Source organism: Nycticebus coucang, chromosome 15 (genome assembly GCF_027406575.1).
Source record: "Nycticebus coucang isolate mNycCou1 chromosome 15, mNycCou1.pri, whole genome shotgun sequence".
NCBI classification, from domain to species: Eukaryota; Metazoa; Chordata; class Mammalia; order Primates; family Lorisidae; genus Nycticebus; species Nycticebus coucang.
The window spans coordinates 69,855,134-69,878,774 of record NC_069794.1 but is presented as its reverse complement, the minus strand read 5'-3'; the positions used below and the strand labels follow the sequence as shown (position 1 = coordinate 69,878,774).

The window sequence follows — 23,641 nt, the reverse complement described above, 5'->3', positions numbered from 1 at the left end:
GTAGCTCAGGGTGCTGGCCACGTACACCAGGGCTGGCCCTTTTGAACCCAGCCTGGGCCAGCTAAACAACAATGACAACTGCAACAAAAAAAATAGCCAGGCGTTGTTGTGAGCACCTGTAGTCCCAGTTACTTGGGAGGCTGAGACAAGAGAATCGCTTAAGCCCAAGAATTAGAGGTTGCTGTGAGCTGTGATGATAGGATATTCTACTGAGGGGAACATAGACTCTGTCTCCAAAAACAAACAAACAAAAAAAGGCCCCTTTGTTATTATTTCTTCACTGAAGCGTCACAGGGTGTGGAAAACACCCGAATGTCAATGTTGGGTCCCAGAGGAAGACTTTTAGGGGAGATTTGCTTCCTTTCTAATGGCAAACCTTAAGAATGCTGAGACATAAATTTGAGCCATGTAAATATAGTTTCTTTTAAGAGTTAGAACCCTGGAGTTGTACTACCTGGGTTTAATTTCCAGCTCTGCTTCTTACTAATATGTGACTTTGGCATATTACTTACTCTCTCCATGCTTTAATTTCTTCATCTGTAAAATAGAGGTAAATAGCAGTAATAAATATTTTCTTTATAGGGTCATTGTTACGATTAATGAGATTAATTCCTTTTCTCCTTCTGTTCTTTCTTTTCTTCTAATGCATGTATCTATCTAAAACAATGCTTTGCAATGCTAAGTACTCAATAAATGTTCATTGTTATCATTAAGTGCCTCTCCCTTTTGTATGTGGTAGGCCTAGGAATTTAGAGGTGAATAAAATAAAATCCCTAGTGTCTGAGAACCAATAAAATGAAAGGGGGAGCAAACGAAGACTTAAAGTCCATTATGCTAGGTTGGGTGGTAGAGATGGACTTGTGGTGCCTTATGAGAGATAAGCGAGAGGGGGGCAATTGTGCTCGGTGCTCAGGATGACTGGAGAAAGGTCAGGAAGGTTAAGGCAGGAAGAAGAGGCTGAAGCAGGTATTTTAAAGTTAAATTCAGATTTCTGAAGGGAAAGTTTGATAGGTGAGGATTTCTAAAGGTTAGTACTGCCTGGGAAACTTGGAGGGAAAAAAATGCTTATATTTGGTATTGACTCCCAGACTCTTGAATCTTCGGGGGCTGGAAATCTGTTTGTTTTTTAAAGTTTTTCAGGGTTTTCTGATGCAGATAACTTGGTATTTGGAAATTATTGCCAAGTTAATTTCAAGTAGGAATTAAAAATTTTGATTTTTTGGAACTAAAATGAATACCATCCTATTTAATGCATTGACTAGATTTTATTATTTATATGATAATATTTAACTAGGTGGTTAATATAAACTTTTAGATTACATTTCATTATTAATCTAAAACCTAATATTTTATAAATAGAAGATCATTCTTTATTATATTAATAATATTCAGACCTGTACTATTTAGTGGATTAATTTAGAAACAATTTTGTTTGTGGACATAACTACCATGTTAAATTGCGTAATGTACATATGTAGTGCTTTTCAAGGATAAAGAGAATATAGAATGTATGATTCAGAAATTACCTGGATAATCTATAGTTAATTTTTATTTGTAGCAGTATAACATGGGTTGTGTTTACAAACATGCCACATACGCAGAGGCCATAATGTCAGCAGACATTAATGATAAGATGTCTTACAAAAACACAAGCTTATCTTGCTCAACTATGGAAAATGGTAGGAATAAAGAATTTGAAAATGGAAGGACAGAAATACTCACTTTCAGGATATAGCCACCATTCACAGTATTTTATTAGTAGAGGTTTTCATAAAACATATTTAAGAATTTAGTAGAATTAAATGTTAAATTTAATGGCAATATTTTCATTTTTATTAAGAGAACTGTAGAGGGTGCTGTATCACTACAGATTGTAGTCTAAATTAGCTTTAGCTAGCTCTAAGAATTCTCTTAAGTCAGTTTCACAGGAGTTTGTTTTCTTGGGTGTAAATCTTTTTTTTTTTTTTAATAATTTTGACTGAGATTAGAGTCAATCTAATGTTGCATAAAAATTGAACTTCGTTATACCGTTTTTTATCTTCCAGATTCTTTGATACAGTTGAAATTATGATTTGCTGTCTTTATATGGGTTTGAATAATAAAGGTTTTTTTCCCCACATCTATCACTACCTACCCTCTTTTCCCTAATTAAGATTTTGTAGTTCAAAAGATAACCAAACTATGTAACAGTAATATTTATTTTAGATAGGTTTGGGTCCAAAGAGTATTATCTTTAGAAGAAAGTTTGTTATACCAAAATGAAATTGAGAAAACCTGGGTAGACTTTAGAAGTTGTTTTTGTTAAGATAGAAATCTGACTTTTTTTGCTGATTAATTTATTGTTCAGAGAAGAGTTCTAGAAATTCTAAACCTTTTAACTGTTCCCTATTTTTTCTGGTTTAATGGTGAGTTTAGAAACCTTAAGGTAGAATTATTTGATCCTCTCTCAAGGTTGCTTTTAGAAATTGGTTTTAGTAACTTAGATTCAATTTCCCCAGTACTGAAGAATTGAGTAATTATTTGAACTAGTGTAGGTTAGACTGAGTAGTATATCTTGAAATAAAAGGTACTGAGAAATTATATTTTAAAAAATACAAAAAAGGTTAGATAAGTATCTATTTTTCTAAAATGCAGGCAACTTTAAAGGATTTTGACCCCAGCCGTGCCAGGAATTTCTTTCTTTTTCCTGAAACTATATTTTAAATATTTATTATCAATTTTATACCATAGTTCCTTAATAAAATTAAGCAAGAATTTTTCCCTGTTATATCCCCAAAGCCGAAGTATTTTCTCCTGTTGCGGGGGATTGCTTTTATTCAAGCTTTCTCATTAAAAGAGTGTACTCTGTTTTTGTTTTTAACTCTCAAGGCACCACCTTCCATGGTCAATAATGAGCAACGCCAGCATGCAGAGCACATATTCTTATCATTTAGGAAATCAAAATCACCATTTGCAGTTTGTAAGCATATTTTGGGTAAGTATTCACTTTAAAAATATTTTGGCATAATCAGATCTGGTTTTTCTATCTTGAACATAACCCATTTTAAATTCCTTTAAAAATAAACAGATTTATACAGCTAAAATTTTTTATTAATAATCATTCTAATGCAGTGGCTTTAAAGATATTCCAGATAGGAAATTTTCTTTTTAGTTTGGATTTTTCCCCCTAGATAATAGTGTTGAATAATTTGTTTTTTCATTCACTGTAACATGAAGGCTATTAACGGTGGGGGAAAAATATAATGTTTTTTCAGTCATCTTCAAATATTATTTATTGTAGAAAATGTATTATAGTTATCTATTATCTCAGTGTTAATTTTAAAATTAAAGTTGTTTTTGAACGTTTCTACATTTTCTTTCTTTTAGTTGTTTTTCCATAGTGCTTTTTTTTTTAAACCTTTAGTTTGTAAATCAGCTTGGCTAGCAAATACTAGTTATTTCTGGGTAGGTTGTCACTGTGTATCCTAAAATAAAGCACTGCTTTTTACTTTTGTCAAAAAATGTTTTATGAATGCCTTACATTTGATACATGGACAGAAATGATCTTTTCTAAAACAATCATATCTCTTCTCCAAAGATGGCATTTTCTAAGAGTTATATGTGTATATGATCCTGCCATCTGCCTCTTAGATATTTTTCAAAATTACTAAGAGAGATCTCATTCACTGTTCTTTTATAGCTTGATTACTATTGGCTGTATTTCTTAGTTGCAGCCATCTTTTATGACACATATTAAGGCTTCACAGGCTATTTGAGTCATTCATGACCATAAAATTGTTTAGTTGAGTATTAGGAGCTAAAACATCAGGCTTTATATCCTTGTGCTTTTAGTAAGACTTATCTGTTAGACACCAGAACACTGGTTTCCAGATTGAAATAAAAGTATGTGTTTAAAATGCTACACACATAAGGGCTTATGAATGAGAGTTGTAGTGGAAAGAATGCTGACGTAGGATGAGATCCCGGTGCAAGTGGTTCCTGCTGCATCTTGTCGGCTTGAGTAAATCACTTCTTTGGGCCTCTTTTTCATCTACCATATGGGAATGATGATACCATTTGCCTTAATGGACTTGCTATCTTAAGTTGTCGTGAGGTACAAATATAATTACATAAGTAAAAACACTATGTAAGATAAATGTCATGGCAAAATTACCTAATTTGAAATAGCTTTTTAAAAAAATGTGATCAGCTGAAATATTATGTTCTCTGTCTGCAGAGAGCTAGCAGCAGTGGTGAAGGTGGCTGTCTCGTTCAGGAGTTATAGCTTACCATTAGAGGAACAGCTTCAACATTAAATTCTCAATGAGGCCATTCTAATTAATTTATTTGATTGGTCAGCTTTTATACTTTGGTCAATTTGTTTCTGGCACTAAGGCAATTTATCTTATGTATGAGGAGAATATTTAATTTAATGTTAAATTAAAAGAAGCAAAACTAAACAGCATAAGGAGTTTAAGAGCATTAACTCATCCTCACTGCCTTGAAATTGTTCAGCATTGACAGATTTAGAGAACCATTGTGTTAAACTATTCACCTAAAATAATTTGAGTCTGGTTTTCATGGCATATGCCATAACTACTTTGACTAGGATTTCATCAGTGTTTCTTCTGACTTTTTATTGTAATTTAGTTGTCATTTCATACTAGTCAGGAAATAGTTGATCTAAGTTATAAGTATTTTATTAGAGCTTATTGGTTTATATCACTCTTTCCTTTTTAGCATATTTATATTGTATGCCATACTATTGCTTTGTTATGATTGAGCTTTTTGATACTTTTGTTTTCTTACTAAAAATTTCCAAAGAGTAGTATTGCTAGCTCTGGCCATGCTTTTAAAATCAGTATCGGTTTTGAGACATTGACTATTTAAAAGGTGGAGTGCATGTATTGTAAGCATAATCATTAATGTACTGCAAAGTTCTGTGTTACATTAATGTTTACATCTAAACTTCACAGAAAATCTTTTAACTCCTTACTCAGTTGCCACCAGCACAGAAGGGTAAATTCCTCTAAGAAGACTTCTCATACAAGTGGCAGTCAATCGCAATTCAGAATTTTCACATTCTTATTTAGGGATTATATGTCATTTTTATAGAATGTCTGGGTAATATATTCTAATAAAGGGAAGGCTTTCTCTTTGACACTTCCCTTTTCTAGCCTCTTAATATTCTTCCTTCTAACTTGCGTTTTATATGTTTCTCATTTTTCTTCATTTCTTTCTCTTATCCTTTTGTTTTCATTCTGGTTTTAATTTTCCTTCTCTTTTTTGTGTGTGCATGTGTGGTGTATGTTTCTGCGCATGCATGTTGTATGCGTGTGCATTTTTTCAGAAGAGTACTTTAGACTTCCTCACCTCAGAAGTCTTTGGCATTTAGAAATTTACTGTTTTTTTAGGGTCAGATGTTCCTTCACAGAGACCTATGAGTTCTGTTCTTGTTAAGGAAATAACCAAGAACCATGAAGGATTGGTTTTACCTCTTCTGGCGCTAACTTTGTAGCATTCTTTTGTCCTCCTCTCAGAGAGAACTAGATTTCATTCACTTCTGATCTCAGAAGTAGCCAGAACATAATGAAATAAGAAATCTCCCAAATGCAGGCTATCTGGATATGGAAAATTGTTTGCTTTGCAGTGGTATCAGTTATTGGGAATTGCTAGATACTGTTTCACTGGAGACTTTTTAATTATTGGTTGGTAGGCATATTAAGTCAAAAGAGTAGATTTTTGGAGCTTACATTGCCCAGGCTTTGCACAGAAATCTTAAGGCCAGAGAGGTAATTGCGGTAGCTGTACACCTGTGGCTTGACTACTAGGATTTTCTTTTTCTTTCTTTCTATCTTTCTTTCTTTGTTTTTTAACTTTTTTTGATCAGAATGTTTAGTGCTTTTTCTCTTGTTATTTATTTCACTTTAACTTTTGTCTTCATTGTTCTATCCAGCGTCAAATGGCTGACAAGATACAAATGAATTTTATTTTTATAGTTATTATTAAAGAAAGTTACCATGGTAGCAAGTACTAAAGCAATCTAAGATACTTTATTATCTGGATAGTCTCCTAGTCAGTGGCAGATCTTCCTAAATCATGAGTTCTTCATGAAGACCTTGCAGTGTCAAGCATTGCAGTGTCAAGCATCTTTATAGCAGAGAGCAAGAATTAGGCTCATGTGTACATGTGAAGGGTCTAATCATATATTGGTAGGCTTCTAGAGTCCCTTCTAGCATCTCCTACACGCTTACATAAGTTAAGTTAATGAGGACTAATAATGGTTTTTATGAGAAAATGTAATTTGTTGGCTTAGGAAAATTCTTTCTTTGAAATTTGGGTTTCTTTTTTCCTAATTCTTCCATTTTTAGAGACAGCTTCTTATGGGAAAAGTAATTTAGAGATCTTTATTTAATACCATCCAGAGATATCTAAGAAAGAGTTGTGAAATTTCTTTGTCTCTTGAAAACTTTTGAATGTTCATCTTCTGTAATTGCTCCCTCACCCTTATCTTCCCACAAAAGGCAAGAAAAAGGCTAGGATATAAGCACAAATAGAATTAACAATGTGGTTATTGTTCATGAACATTGGAGGTGCTTATTTGGTCTCAATCTTCATTGTCCTTTAAATTTAGGGTGGATTAGTATTGGCTCAAGGAACATTTACCAGACACGTGAACTCGAATTTTCAATCTGTTTTTATCTCTTAGGGCATTAGTTTCTTTAATGCCTATAAAATGCAGGAATTAATTTAGATGACCTTTTGAGTTCTATTTCTAAAATTCTGAGAGTCCCTCAGATTTGGGGTTTCTTACACTTAAAATTTTTATTATTGCTATAGAAAATAAAGACAAGCAAACAACCATCCTTTTCCTTCAAGAAGAGTTTTTTCATGAGAGATTATTTGAATTACCTTTATGAAACAATATACTTCTCCTTAAGTGAGCTATATAGATGTAGCTGGTTTCTGTTTCAAATCTTCACTGTTTTTTACTTCTAGAAGCTGGAATACATCTTTTATAACAGGTTCACGTTTTTTAGAAGCTATTCCTTTATTTTAATTACTTTAAGATTTCTAAATTTTTGTGGATTCTGATTATCCTCATGATTAGAATTCATATTAAGATAGCATAGAATATAAAATATTTTTTTAAAAGGTTCAAATTGGCTGCTCTTACTACTTTTGGTATGTTCAAAATGCCTATGTAGTAGTATAATGTGATAAGAATTTAAATACAGTATCCGCTTTCCTATGCATTTTTATAGCTAATTGTATTAAGACCAATAGTAGGACCTGAGCTTGGAATAGGAGAGAAAGCAGTGGGCCTGTTTGTATCTTTATGCTCTTCTGATAAATTCTTGAAGGTGCCATTCTATGCCTAGAGTTAATTTCTCATGGCTTTCAGATACTCATGTCCAGTGATCTTGGCAATAATCTGGAGTCTAATCATAGACTTTGTGGATTTCACATGAAGATTATTTTTTAGAGCTTTAGAAAATTTCTACTTTTTCTTTACTTCATTTTGACTGTTTCTCCCTGTTGATAATGCTGCTTGGAAATTGATTGTAGTGGTATTGGTGAATAAAAGAAAAAATAGAAAATTAATGTAAAGTTTTTCTTAGGTATGTTAATTTTCTATTTTTTCCTCTAATTTAGTTTTTAGTTCAGATTCTATGACTTACTAGTTAAGGCTGGTTCTTTCTGCGTATAGCTTTGGGATTTTACTCAGTTTGATCAGTATTGCGATCAGAAAATTCACAAGAGCTTCTCACCTTGTGTAAATGTAACTTGTTTTGTTTTATATTTTGAGAAAAACTAGACATGATTGTGTTTATTCTGAACTTGCTATTAGAGATGGGTCATCCTGCCAAAAGCTTAATTATTTAAAAGCCAAAATATTTTAACAGCATGGCTCATCACAAATAGTAATGTTCAAAGATTAGTTTCTTAAGATATTTTTCAGATATCAAGTTCTGTTTTGCACAGGGTGAGAATCTTAGGAGATTTTCTGATTGCTTTATATTTTTATTTTTATTTTTTTTAAAGCTGTGTTATTTTTTAGTTCTTCATGCTTTGGAAGTAACAGTTGAAGAGAGGTGAGGAAAGTTTGTGAAAATTGTGATCGGTGATTAGCTGCCACCTGCCTGAGGTGTCTTCTGAGAGGAACTAACCTCTTTGTGGTGCTAGAGCAAGGTCACTGGATAAAAAAAAGAACAGGTAATCATCTTATTCCTTGTCTGAAAAGATTCTGTTTTTAAAATTAATAAATGTAAAGCGTTCAGAGTACAGTGAACTACTATGTAAAGAAAGTTTTTAATTTTCTCCTCAGAAACTAGTAAAGTGGACTATGTCCTTTTTCAAGCTGCCACAGCCATAATGGAAGCAGTTGTCCGAGAGTGGATTCTCTTGGAAAAAGGTAGCATTGAGTCACTGAGAACATTCCTTTTAACCTACGTCTTACAAAGGCCTAAGTAAGTATACACAGAGGAGGTACTGCTAAAATAATGTTGTTGCTTACGTGTATGATTTTAGAGCTTTGAAAATTTGCATTTAAAAAAAAATTAAATGATAGACATTTGTGGGTAAGCTGTATGTGGGCTTCAGTTTTAAAGACTCATAGATACCATGCCTATAGCTAATTTTGGTACTTAATGAAACAATACTTTTTATTTAAGCTCATGATACTAAGTTTTGTTTCTTTGAAAAGATTGTGCTGGATATTAAGGGTTTTTGTTCAGTTTTGAAGAATCTGGTTATAAATAAAAGTTGATAATAGACTCAGTTGAAAATCTTTTATATTTACTTGTTATTTATTTGGTGCTTGGTGGGTAGTTATTTCTTTCAATATATTAAAATTTATAATGGTAAATATTTTGGCTCAGTGCCTATAGTTCAGTGGTTAGGGTGCTGGCCACATACACCCGGGCCGGCGAGTTTGAACCCAGCCCGCGCCTGCTAAACAGCAATGACAACTACAACAACAATAAAAAATAGCCGGGCGTTGTGGTGGGCATCTGTAGTCCCAGCTACATGGAAGGCTGAGGCAAGGGAATCTCTTAAGCCCAAGAGTTAGAAGTTGCTGTGAGCTATGATACTATGGCACTCTACTGAGGGCGACATACTGAGACTCTGTGTCAAAAACAAAATAAAATAAAATGGTAAGTATTTTAAGACATAGATGAGTATCCCAAAGCAGGGTCAGAGGAGAAATTAGGTACCATTAACATACCAAATGTTACATATGCAGTAGAACCTCTGTAAGTTGACTACTCAAGGGACTGTAACAGAACAGGTCAACATATGGAGGTGGCCAACATAAGGAATTAGACCTGCTGTATTGACATGTGGTGCATGTCCAGTCTGTACAAATAAGGTCAGCTTGAGGTGGTCAGTTGTGGAGGTTCTAGGTTATATGTCCATACAGATACGCATAGAAAAATCACTAAGTTCTTTTTTTGTTTTTTTTTTGTAGAGACAGAGTCTCACTGTACCACCCTCTGGTAGAGTGCCGTGGCGTCACACGGCTCACAGCAATCTCTAAATCTTGGGCTTACGCGATTCTCTTGCCTCAGCCTCCCAAGCAGCTGGGACTACAGGCACCCGCCACAACGCCCGGCTATTTTTTGTTGCAGTTTGGCCAGGGCTGGGTTTGAACCCGCCACCCTCAGCATATGGGGCCGGTGCCCTACTCACTGAGCCACAGGCGCCGCCCCATCACTAAGTTCTTAAATAAGTTTCCTTTAAAGAGGGGGTCAGGTTTGAGGAATGGGATGAAAGTAAATTTTCTTATTGCATTATACACATCTGTATTGTTTAAACATTTTACAAGATTGTGTACATTCATTACTTGAAAAATTAAAAAAAATCTAAGGATAAGTATCAACTATACAACTTTTGGGAAGAAATTGATTTACTACTTCACATTTTGTTTAATGTTCTTCAGATACCAAGGTGTTTTTTTTTTTTTTTGTTTTGAGACAGAGCTTCACCCTGTCACCTTGGCGAGAGTGCAGTGGTGTCATCATAACTCACTGTAGCCTCCAACTTCTGAGCTCAAGCTGTCCTCTTGCTTCAGCCCCACAGAGTGCTAGGATTACAGGCATGATCCATGACCTTGTTTTGATCTTTTTCATAGTAAAACAGTTTGAAATCAAGTGTGATAATATATGCTTATTGTTGAACAGAAGTTGAGAAAACCTTTCACATTTATCTATTTATTTATTATTTATTTTTTTATTTTGAGACAGAGTCTCGCTCTGTTGCCCTGGGTCTCAGTCTCAAACTCCTGGACTTGGTTGGGCTTGATGGCTCACATCTGTAATCCCAGCACTCTGGGTGGCCAATGCAGGTGGATCTCCTGAGCTCAGGAGTTTGAGATCAGCCTGAGCAAGAGTGAGAACTGTCTCTATTACAAATAGAAAAACTAAAAAAAAAATAGAAAAACTAGCCATGTGTGTTGGTGGACGTGTGTAGTCCCAGACACTAGGGAAGCTGAGGCAGGAGGATCACTTGAGCCCAGGAGTTTCAGGTTGCTGTGAGCTATGGTGATGCCATGGTACTCTACCCACGATGATAGAGTGAGACTCTGTCCTGAAAACAAAACAAAACTGTTGGGCTTGAGCAATGCTCTTACCTTAGCCTCCGGAGTAGCTGGGACTACAGGCGGGTGCCACTATGTCAGGCTATTTTTTTTTTTTTTTTTTTTTGGTAGAGATGGCTCAGGCTGGTCTTGCACTCCTGAGCTCAAGTGATCCACCCGCCTTGGCCTCTCAGTTAGGTTATAGCTATAGGCCACTAAGCTTGGCACAAATTTATATTTGAAAGAAAATGAAAGAAAATAAACCTTACGGCGCTTTCTTTATAGGAGTTTGTACGTGTGAAGATTAAAAAAAAAATATGTTGATCCCTAGGCCTAAAATACTAGAGTTTTCTAAGGCCAGTCTTGGTGGTTCATCCCTGTAATCCTAGCTCTTTGAGAAGCTGATCACTTCAAGCCGGGAGTTTGAGATCAGCCTGAGCAAGAACAAGACTTGTCTATATTAAAAATAGAAAAATAAGCTGGGTATTGTGTTGGGCGCCTGTAGTCTCAGCTACATGGAAGACTGAGGCAGGAGGATTGCTTGAGCCCAGGAGTTTCAAGTTGTAGCGAGCTGTGATGAGGCCACTGCACTCTAGCTGGGGTGACAAAGTGATACTCTGTCTTAAAAAGAAAAGGAAAAGTTCTCTTTTCTTTCTTTTTCTTTTTTTTGAGACAGAGTCTCACTATTTCGCCTTTGGAAGAGTGCCCTGGCATTACAGCTCACAGCAACCTCAAACTTGGGCGTAAGCGATTCTCTTGCCTCAGCTTCCAGAGTAGCTGGGACTATAGGTGTCCACCACAATGCGTGGCTATTTTTTTGTTGTTGTTGCAGTTGTCGTTGTTTAGCTAGTCTGGGCTGGATTTGAACCCACCATCCCTAGTGTATGTGGCTGGCACCGTAATCACTGTGCTACGGGTGCCAAGCCAAAGGAAGTTTTCTAAAGAGCAATCCATTTATGTGCCTTTGGGAAACTTATGTAAAATCTCTGGCATATTCTGCTTTACCTATAGAACAGGGGCTTGGTATCTAACTCATAGTGTTGGTGTTAGCATTACATGGGGCGGTCATGAATACAGGCCCAGTGGGAGTAAGAGCTCTGGCTATTGAAACCATCATCATCTGGGCAGCTTTCCTGAAGGAGTCAGGGTCAGCAGGAGAACTTTTGGCCAATGAAACAGGCTCTGGAGCTGCTTGTTTATCATAATTCTTTCCCTACTCCCCCAACCTGGGAACCTCTGAACTCTGGAGAGCTTGGGAGACTTAAATGTTTAACAAAATTTCATTTGTATATGTGTGTGATTTTTTGCATTATTAAAAAAAAAATCTCATTCAAATAATTTTGATTAGTTTAGAAGCTATTTCAGAATTGATTGTAGGGTTCCACATGGAAACAGTTCACTTATTTATTTCCTCCCAAATGTTTATTTTGAAAAAAATAAAAAACTTTCATCACAGTTGAAAGAATAGTACAATGAAAATGTATGTACATACTCTTTTCCCAGTTGAGGTTCAGTTAACATTTTGTCACATTTGATTTCTGTCAGGTATATGTGCATTTCTCCCCTTGAACCACTTGAGAATGTGCTGTAGATGTTGTGATATCTCACCTTTACATTTTTGTACGTCTCTCCTAAGAGCATAATCTCAGTACTATTGATAAAATTGCTATACTTATATTATCCAATACAATTCTAATTCCGTATTCTATGTTCTCTAATTGTCTGAATAATATTTATAGTCTTTTTCCTCTTTATAGGTTACCTTACATAGGTTATTTTTTTAAATCCAGGGCTTGGTCAGAAATTATACATTGTCTTTAGTTGTTATATCTCTATTAATCTCTTTTAGTCTCTCTGTCGCTCCTCTTTTTTTTTTTTTTTTTTTTTTTTTTTTTGAGGCAGAGTGCATCATCACAGTTTACTATAACCGCAAATTCCTGGGCTCAAGCAATCCTTTTGCCTCAGCCTCCCAAGTAGGTGGGACTGTAGGTGTGTGCCACCATGCCTGGCTAATTTTTCTAATTTTTAGTAGAGAAGGGGTCTTGTTCTTGCTCATGTTGGTCTCAAATGCCTGACCTCAAGTGACCCTACTGCCTGGGCCTCTCAGAGTGCTAGGATTATAGGTGTGAGCCACTGTACCTGGACTTTGTTAGTCTCTTTTGATCTAGAATAATTCTGTTCTTTTTGCTTTTTATAAGATAGATATCTTTATCTTATAGAATGCCCTGCAATAAGGATTAGTCAAATTGCAAATTTTTGGCATATTGCATACATAGAGTACTACAAGTTATCTATATAGTATAGATTACTATATAAATAATGTTGTGTACTTCCATTACATGCACAGAATTTTTCTTTTTCATTTTTCCTACTAATTGAAGTAAAATTTGTATAGAGTGAAATGTACAATGCCCTCTTTTTAAATAAAAAAGCATGTGTAGCATTGTGATTGAGAAAGAGATTTGTACCTCGTTTCTGCCACTTAATTCTGACATTTCTGACATTGAGCAAATGACTTGACTTCGTTGTGTGTTAATTTTGTGATTATTAAATAGGGTGAATAATAGTACTTAATTCAAGATTGTCAGAAGGATTGAATGTGTTAATGTTTGTGATGTTAGTTTATATAAAGTCTTACATATTATGACCACTCAAATGTTAACTACTTATTTTCCTAATACACTAGAACCTCCATAGTTGACCACCTTCCAGCATTAACCACTTCCTTAAATTGACCAAATTTTCACAGACAGGGCATGTGCCACATTTACATATCAGTGCAATAGGCCTAGTTCCTTATGTTGAACATCTTTGGATGTCGACCAGTTTGTTACAGTTTCTTGGTGGTCAACTCACAGAGGTTCTACTGTAATTTCTGATTCTTACCAGTAGAGATATTTCACATTAGCTTTACATATTTTTAGGTCTTCAGTTTTATGTATATTTTATAGTATTTTCTGACTACCGGTATATATGAAAAACTATTATCTCCCCCAAAGTACACAAATTCCTTTTGGTCAACTAACATTCTTACACATAATAGGATCTCTGCATTTGCTTGGTTAATGAATGAATGGTTCAAATCTGTGTTTTGAAGGAATATTTTTCACTTCAGTCTTGACATAGGGAGACAGATTCATTTGTATAAATTTTAAGTAAATGTCTTTTATATGGCAGGGAGTGTGCTAGAGTGGTCGGCTAACTGGGAGATAGAGTTAAACAGTAGTAAGAGATGTGTCATGTGATGTGTGGGTGCTCTGGTAGTGCTTAGTAATTAATAACTTTCTACAGAAAATGATATCACAGTCTTGGCAGAGGGAATAGAAGTTAAAATGCCTAGCAATACAGGAGTGTGACACCAGGAACTGAAAGAAGTTGAATTTGTGTCTAAACTGGGACACTTTTGAGAGGAAAAGCAAGCACTGTTAATAATTATGCTGGAAAGCCATGATGGCTTCGACTGTTTACAGGCCATGTTAAAGAATTTGAGTTTATCCCAAGGGCATATGGTTGTTGGTTCTTTGTGGCATTCTGGAGGCTGTATTATAAAATTCAGTGTTGTCTTTTCTCAGCCTCACCTTTTAGAAAAGGTTTTGAAAAGGCAATTAAGTCTCTGTATTCTTTTGGTTGAAAGGTTTTGTATAATGCCTCAACTTGGAAGGGTGCCATCTGTCATCACAGGGAGAAACAGAACCTAAATATGAAAAAAATTTTTTTTTTTTTGAGACAGAGTCTGTCTTGTGCCGGGTTGAGTACTATTGTATCACAGTTCACAGCAACCTCAAACTCTTGGGCTTAAACAATTCTCTTCCCTCAGCCTCTCAAGTAACTGGGACTACAGGCACCCGCCACAATACATGGCTATTTTTTTATTGCAGTTGGCATTGCTGTTTGGCAGGCTGGGCTGGATTTGAACCTGCCAGCTCTGGTGTGTGTGGCTGGCGCCCTAGCCCTTGAGCTACAGGCGCTGAGCTGGAACCTAAATATGAAAATTTTGAAAAGTTTTTTTTTTCTTTTTTTACAATTTATATCTTTCTGTAATTGTACATTGGATAGTTTGCATGTTTCCTTTTCATGATAAATGGAAATGAGATTTAGGATTAGACTACAGGTTGGAGGTAGATGTTATTTATAGATCAGAATTTATCTCCAAATCAGTAGAATCTTAATCTTAAGTGATTTTTCCCCCTACAGATATCCATACAGGGTGTCCATAAAGTTTGTGTGCAATTTAAAAGAGACAACTATTGAGCATTGCACATGAACTTTAACAGGTATAACAGGGAGCTGATTTATGTGTATCAAATATTTCCTGAAGCAGTTAATATTTACATAATGCTTAGTATATACTGGTCACAGTTTTAGGAGCATTTAATCTCTTATAATAACTCTGTTAGTGTTATCCCCATTTTACAGATAGAAAACTGAGGCTCTGAGTGTTAACTGTCTTGCCCAGGGTCACACAGCCAGTAAATAATAAAGCCTGGATTTGAACCCAGGTCTTCTGGCTTTGGAGTCTGTACAAAACTAGTGTGCGATTCTACTCTCAAATGTAAGCAATATTGTTAGTAGCTTTAGGCATAGTGAGAAATTTGGAATTATTTTTATATTAGATTTATGTAAATGTTTTCACAATGATTTTTATGTTTTACAGCCTCCAAAAGTATGTTCGGGAACAGATTCTTCTAGCAGTAGCAGTAATTGTAAAGAGAGGATCATTAGATAAATCAATTGACTGCAAAAGCATTTTTCATGAAGTCAGCCAGTTGATCAGTAGTGGTAATCCCACTGTGGTAAGTGTACTGTTTGTATTTGTAAATATGAAAAAATTTATCTTTTGTATTACACAAAGAGCATTATGGCAACAGTAATGGATATCTATGTAAAAGAAAGTATCTAAGTTCAAATAATAAGCAATTTTCTTTTTTTTTTAAGCAATTTTCATTTGTTCAGGTTTTCCTCTAGTCTTTTTATGTGTACTTAATATAGATATGGTATACATCGCTTTTTCATTTGATTCTGTTTTCCATGTAGTCATAGTATTCATAATCATTTTAATGGTAGCAAAATATTATAAGTGAATATATGTAATATTCTTAATCATTTCTTTTGAACTGTTTTTTAATTATTTAATTTATTTGAGACAGAGTCTCACTTTATCACCATCAGTAGAGTGCTATGGCGTCACAGCTCACAGCAACCTCAAACTCTTGGGCTCAAGTGATTCTCTAGCCTCAGCCTCCCAAGTACCTGGGACTACATGTGTCCAACCATGATGCCTGGCTTAGAGACGGGGTCTTGCTCTTACTTACGCTGGTCTCAAACTCCTGAGCTCGAGCAATCCATCTGCCTCGGCCTCCCAGAATGCTAGGATTGTAGGCGTAAGCCACAGCACCCGGCCCCCTTATTTTTCTTTTTTAATAAATCTTTGGCAACTTCTGGTGATTATAGAAATGTTTGAATAAAATATAAAATGATATCTGACATTACAAAAATCATTAAATGTTGCTGTCCTAATATATAACATGGCTTCTAGGAGTTAACTGTCGTCAGAACAAATATGAGGCCCTTGTTCTGATGAATTACTTTAGGGAACATGATTTCCCCTATCTCCGGATCCAGACGCTTGCCCATCTTTTAGAGGGCTAGAGTTGTGCCTGGAGAGTGGTTGTTTGGTTGTAATCACTCTTCTCAGAGTCAGGAGGAACTAGAGTTGGTGTTAATGATTGCCTGTGATCATTGAGCCATTGACTTTTATCAGCTGAATATTTTAATTCTTATAGTATCATGATCTGGCCATCCTGATTCTTGGTATAGAATCTTTAAATAATTTTGAGGTTTTTTACTTTTAGAATTTCTTTACTCATTTGCAAGATCTGTGTGTGAGGCTATATGCCTTATAACTCTTTATGAATTCCTTACATCTTCAGTAGGCCCTCAGTAAGGATTGTGATTTTAATGACATGATGGATACTTTGTGGTTAAGATGCCGTGCTACATTTTGGGAGGGCCAAAATATGCCTTACTTTCCACTGTCTACAATCTCTTCTCAATCTCCTGCCCAACCTTTTACTGTACATGGTTATATACTCCCCTCACTTTCCCAGCCATCTGCTTCTACTTTCCCTAGGACCCTAGACTGTGACACCAGAGGTTTAGACAAGGAATCCGTAAGCCAGCTGGTCAGGACTTTGGAACTTATACATACATACACACAAAGTATTTTTTGTTTTCTTTTAGAATTCATCAGTGATCACATGTTTATTCTTTTTTTCCTTTTAACTTTATTGGGAAGTAATGTACATGCCTTACTGCATCTTTCTAAATTGTACACCTTGTTAAGTTGTGACAGTTATGTATGCCACTGAACTACCACACTGTCAAGACACAGAACATTTCTCTTTGTCTTTACTTTCAATTGTGTGATGTGTTTTATGCCATTTTTATGACACATTTTTTTAAAAGTAGCACTGTCCAGTATAACTTTTTTTTTGGCACAAATATTCTATATTTGTACTCTTTAATATGTATCCATGGCACTAGCCACATATAGCATGTAAAATGTGGCTAGTGTGACAGAGGAACAGAATTTTTAAATTTTTAAAATTTAACTAATTGAAATTCAAATAGCCATAGTGGCAACTGTATTGGATATATAGTTGTAGGGAGTAGGTCTAATTTTATACCCTTTTAACTTTTTGTTTTTTGAGACAGAGTCTCATTTTGTCACCTTTGATAGAGTGCTGTGGCATCATAGCTCATAGCAACCTCAAACTCTTGGGCTCAGGCGATTCTCTTGCCTTAGCGTCCCTAGTAGTTGTGAGTACAGGTAGGTGCCTGCCACAGTGCCCATCTATTTTTAGAGATGAGGTCTAGTTCTGGCTCAGGCTGGTCTCCAACCTGTGGGCTCAGGCAATCCATCTGCCGTGGCCTCCCAGAGTGGTAGGATTACAGGCATGAGCCACCTCTCCAGGCCTTACCCTTTTAATTTAATATTGTGAAATTTGTTTCTATAAAACCAACGACTAAAAAAAGTTTGAATCATTATGTTTATAAGTCATTGTGGTTTTATTTTATATAGTGAGACATAGTAATCCCCTGAATAAGTCCATTAAAATTTTTATATTATTTTATTTTATTTTTGCAGTTTTTGGCGGGGCTGGGTTTGAACCCGCCACCTCCGGCATATGGGGCCGGCGCCCCACCCCTTTGAACCACAGGCACCACCCAAGTCCATTTAAATTTTTGAGGTGAAAACTATTGAGAAACTACTTTTAACTTGTGCTATGCTTTATAGGTTTAGATCTTTCTCTTGGTAGTAGGCATGGTCTCCATTTCTGATGAGCTTTGCTCTTGAGATGCTAATGTTTCTGGGATGCCTACGTTGGGTATATAGTAGTAATCTTGTCATTAGTGTGGATTTTGTTAGTATTGCTTTCCAACTAATAGCCATGTGCACAATCCAATGCTGTCCATCATCGATGACCAGGGAAAAAGAAGTGGTAGATACAAATTGCTATAATTAGTGCAGAAAACGTTTGAAATTGAGGCTGCTATGTGACAATATTAATATTATCTTAGCCCCTTAATGCTCTGAATCAAGTTACTCTTCATATTTCCATGTTTTTGTTAAGAACATCTTGTGTTTCATTTTAACAAATGAGTAAAGGAGTCCATCTCATTGTGATGGACAGAATCTAAACTTGAGAAATTCTGCCTCTCACTAGTGATTTCCTACTACCATAGAAGTGCTTAGCCCTGTTATTAGAAATTTGGCTTCTAAGAAATCTTTCTTTTGGAGTATTTCATGAGAATATTGAATCTGTCCATTAGTCTCAAAGTGTAGACAGTATGAACAGAGCAAAATCTTCTCTAAATAAACATCTGCATCTGTTCTAATCATTGTCAGAACGTCAGTATTTCAGTGGCTCAAAAAATCCAATTGCCAGGTTACAGTGGGTTACTTTAATTTCAAGTTTGCAAGATGAATTTGTTTTGGTGACCACATTAAAAACATTAAACTTGGAAACAATATTCCATTGCCATTTATATAGCAAATTAAATGCACACCGTGTCACCATCCCTATTTGTCCTTATCTAGTAGCTTGAAACTAGCTCATTAGCAAGTTGAAAAAAATGAGGTTAAGATGCAATTATCCAATGTACTTAATACTAATATGAAGCCAGTAGATGATCTGATGCATGCCCACATAGGAGAAAAACTCATTTCAATTCAAATTGGGGGGAGGAGTAAGGAAGGTGGGAGAGAGTGCTCTCACTGAATGGGCATTGGGTGGGGGTGTTTGGCCCTCCTTCTGTTTGTGGGACATAACCACAAGAGGGACTGTACCTAACAAAATCAAACATTTTGATCTAGTTGTTTGCACCCTCATATTAACCTGAAATAAATTTACTTAAAAAAAAAAAAATTTGGCTCAGTGTCTGTGGCACAGTGGCTAGGGCGCCAGCCACATACACCAGAGCTGGCAGGTTTGAATCTGGCCCAGGCCTGCTGAACAACAATGACAACTACAACAAAAAATAGCTGGGCGTTGTGGTGGGTGCCTGTAATGCAAGCTACTTGAGAGGCTGAGGCAGGAGAATTGCTTGAGCCCAAGAGTTTGAGGTTGCTGTGAGCTGTGATGCTACAGCACTCTACCGAGGACAACAAAATAAAACTCTGTCTCAAAAAAAAAAGGAATCCCTGTAATAAAGAAAACCAGCTAACATTAAAAAAAAAAATTAAAAAAAAAAAAAGAATTTGTGGGAGTGGTTGAAGAATTTACTTGAGATTTTCTTAGTTTTGGAGACACAAATGAATAGCAGTGGAAGAGAATATTAAAATCTCAAGAAAGTAGAATAATAAAAGGATAGTATTAGCTAGAAACTTAACTTTATGAAAGTCATTTAAAGTGAGATTTGAAAAGAAGAGAAAATTAACTAGTGATTTATATTACAGATGAAAAAGGTTAACTTTTCCTTCATACCCCTTCTATTAATAGTTTCCAGGGGTCCTCAAACTTTTTAAATGGGGGCCAGTTCACTGTCCCTCAGACCATTGGAGGGCCGGACTATAATTAAAAAAAAAAAAAAAAACAAAAAACTATGAACAAATTCTTAGGCACACTGCACATATCTTATTTTGAAGTAAAAAAACAAAACAGGAACAAGTATAATCACACTGCCTCATGTGGCCCACGAGCTGTAGTTTGAGGACCCCTGGTAGACTGTTCTGTCAGCTTTCTTTTTTTTTTTTTTGAGACAGAGTCTCAGGCTGTTGCCTTGGGTAGAGTGCTGTGGCGTCACAGTTCACAGCAACCTCAAACTCCTGGGCCCATGCGATTCTCTTGCCTCAGCCTCCTAAGTAACTGGGACTACAGGTATCCACCACAACACCCAGCTATTTTTTGGCCCAGGCTGGATTCGAACCTGCCAGCTCTGGTGTATGTGGCTGGCACCTGGCTGCCTGAGCTGTAGGCGCTAAACCATGTTCTGTCAACTTTCATTAGCCAGAAACTTTATGTAGTCTGGCTTTCCCCTCTTCAATTTTGAAGAGTATTAGTTTTTGGTAGGCCGTCTCCCTAGTCTTAGGTATGCATTTATACAGGTTTAGGGGGTGTTTTATAGTATTATAGGACGTTGATTTTTGGATTCAGTCTTAGGTTTAAGTCCCAGCTCTGCTATTTTCTACCTTCCTAACTTGAGCAAATTATTTGACTTCGCTAGACATTAATTCACTGATAGATAAAACAAATGTGATAATTTTCATTTCAGGGGCTACTTGTTCAGTACATGTTTGTGTTATCTCCCTAGTAGCCTCTCACCTCTTTCTTTATATTATCTTGGGAAGTGAACTATAGTAAATCATCTTTTTCTGTCAAACAGTATTTTAAGTATTGAAAAGCACAAGAAAATATTTATGCTCTTATCCATGAGTGAAAACTAATTATTTGTGTGTTGAAAAAAACACAGATTAAAAAATACTAGCTTTCCTTTAGTTGCTTTAAGAAGTATCATATACTATAGTCTTGGTTTTCTGGTTTTCTAGTTTTCTGTGGAAAACTTGGTTTGCTAATTCATATAAAATTGGTTTTATATAGAAACTTGGTTTTCTAATTCATATAAAATTTTTTCTAAGGAGAGGATATTTTTAGACACCACACCATTTTCCATCTATCATGATATATTCTTTTTTGTTTTTTTTTTTTTTGAGACAGAGTCTCACTATGTTGCCCTTGGTAGAGTACTGTGGCGTCACAGGTCACAGCAACCTCAAACTCTTGGGCTCAAGAGTGATTCTCTTGTCTTAGCCTCCCAAATAGCTGGGACTACAGGCGCCTGCCTCAACACCTGGCTATTTTTATTTGTGGTTGTAGTTGTCGTTGTTTGGCAGCCCAGGCTGGATTTGAACCACCAGCTCCAGTGTATATGGCTGGTACCCTAGCTGCTGAGCTATAGGAGCCAAGTCAATGATATATTCTTAGTGTGATTATGCTTGTATGATTTTTTGTGTGTGTGATGGAGTTTCACTATGTTGTCCTTGGTAGAGTGCTGTGGTGTCACAGCTTACAGCAACCTCTAACTCTTGCCTCAGCCTCCCAAGTAGCTGGACTACAGGAACCTGCCACAATGCCTGGCTATTTTTTGTTGTTGTAGTAGTAGTTGTGATTGTTTTAGCGGGCCCCTGGGCCAGGTTCGAATCTGTCAGCTCCAGTGTATGTGGCTAGTACCCTAACCACTGAGCTATGGGCACCGAGCCTGCTGTGGGCAGGTAAGATGTTTTCCTTTCATGATTATGAAGGTTATTGTGATTACTTCATCTCAGTTTAGTGTCAGACCTGCTCTTAATACTAATTTGAGAGGGATATGGAAATGAAAGTAGTTAAAGTTTCAATTTTAAGCTAATATTTAAGCTAAAGTTTTAATACATTTTGTGTTGGCCTTATTTCCTTTGAAAGTGGTAGGCATATGTTAGATCACGTTTAAAGCTGTTTAATTTTGCATTTAAGCCTCCTTTCCTCCTCTTTGCCATTCTAGAGAGAAGTGGGTGAGAAATTCACTTGTCTCCAGCAGCACTATCCCTGGATGTGATAGCCAAGTTAATCTCTCTTATCATAAGTCTCATTGATGTTTGCTTAGAAGAGCAGCTGGAAGTCTGCTTTATGTATGGCAGCCTTTCATAAAGTTTATTCTTGGTAATAAAGCTCCTGGGGTAAGAGCCAGGCATTATAAGAGATAATCCTCTCTCTGAACAAGAGTATTTTATTTTGTCAGCTGGAATTAGTGTTTGAGTAACTTGTGCTTGTGATGGTAAGCTGGTGAGTAAGGAAAGCTATCTCTGGAGGGCATTTTTTCACTAGCTTGAAATTAATGGCTTTTAATAGAGATGAAAATGCTGCTATAAGACTTTTAATGTGCAGATAGAGTTACTTAAATTGTTAGCCAGTGCATTAACTTTGTGAATTTGCAGAATTAGAGTTTTTCATAACCTGGAGACCTTATTGCATTGTATTCTGTTGATTTACCTGTTTTCTTGCTGAAATTTATAAACAGCTAAAAAAATTGAGAACACTGTTTATTTTTCACTTACTCTTGTGTTAACTTAGTGCCTGGCATAGAAGTAAACACTGACTCATTAAGCAGTGTTTGCTAAGCATCTATATAATGCTGTAATGATGCTCTGTTATTAAGTGATAGCAATCAAGAAATGGGACCAAAAGCAAAATAGGTAGTTGTTATTTTACGATAATAAAAAACTGCTGTTGCTACTTTATGAAACCCTCTACATTAGATAGTACTTTAACATTCTTTATCTAATTTGAACCTTAGGGAGTCACGTAAATTAGGCAGGGCAAGGTGTAGTAGTCCTTTTTATAGATGAGAAAGCTGAGGCCAAGATCAATGAAGGGCTTTGCCCAAAGTTACCTAAGTAGGAAATCTTGAACTGTAGGAACCCAGACTTTCTGACTGGTTCAAACTATAGTATTTTTTTTTTTCCGAACTATAGTATTCTTGCACTAAACTCTTAAAAGAGTCCTTGAGAGTATTTCATTTGTAATTTATTTTATATATAATTTTTTTTTTTTTTTTTTGACAGAGTCTTACTTTGTAACCGTTGGTAGAGTGCTGTAGCATCACAGCTCACAGCAGCCTCAAACCCTTCGGCTTAAGCGATTATCTTGCCTCAGCTTCCTGAGTAGCTGGGACTACAGGTGCCTGCCACAATGCTGGCTCTTTTTAGAGGAGGGGTCTTGCTCTTGCTTAGGCTGCTCTTGAACCTGTGAGCTCAGGCAGTCCATTTGGCTTGGTCTCTCTGAGTGCTAGGATTACTGGTGTGAGCCACTGAGCCTGGCCTTCATATAGATAATTTAAAAAAAATTTGTTGTTTGGTTTCTAACTTGTTGGCAAATGAAAGTGATCAGTTTAGAACTCCCTTTTGGTGGCAGTCATATTGCCGCAGCAGTTAGTGATGGACAACAAAGGCGATGCCTGAAAAGCTGTGAAGCAGACATAGAGCAACAAGCACTGGGATCTGGCACCTGCCTTGTCAATGGATGGAAGGTCTCTTATGTTTTAGTAACTTCCAAATAGTCACCTTATTATAATATCAAATAATAACTACCATAAAAATAATTCTTTTAGAAAAATGTACAAGAAGTTTCATTAAAACTACTTACTGTATTTAGAAAATTAATAGATATTATCCTAATTCTTTACTATATTGGATAAATGAAGCATTGTCATGTTAACCTCTTAGAAGTTGAAGAATCATAGTAATGTGGTATTTTATACTAGTCAAATTTATGTTAACTTTAGTATGACAGCCTCATATTGCTTATCAGTCCGTCAACTTTTATCTGGTTTCATTGAAATTATTTACAGACGCTTTTGTTTCTAACCTTCTTAAATATCAGAGTTACTGTCTCTAACATGGAATAATATCTAGTCATGATCTTCTCTCACAAAGTCCAGAGAGACAGTACTTGAAGGTAGTGGTCAGTTGAAGGAGAGTAAAGAGGTAATGCATTGGGATGGCTATAGAGACCTAAAAGTTTGAAGCAAGCTGATAGGAACTTTCTGTCT

General features: G+C 36.0%; 1 protein-coding gene across 1 annotated transcript in view; it reads left to right on the top strand.

Moving 5' to 3' along the window:
* The window catches only part of XPO4 (exportin 4), a 163,709-nt gene that overhangs the window by 57,089 nt on the left and 82,979 nt on the right, over positions 1–23,641 (top strand). Inside the window, exons 2-4 of the mRNA XM_053563297.1 lie at positions 2,869–2,974; positions 8,309–8,450; positions 15,213–15,351. Of these exons, the coding sequence (XP_053419272.1) occupies positions 2,869–2,974; positions 8,309–8,450; positions 15,213–15,351 (387 nt within the window). The remainder of the gene's footprint in view (positions 1–2,868; positions 2,975–8,308; positions 8,451–15,212; positions 15,352–23,641) is intronic.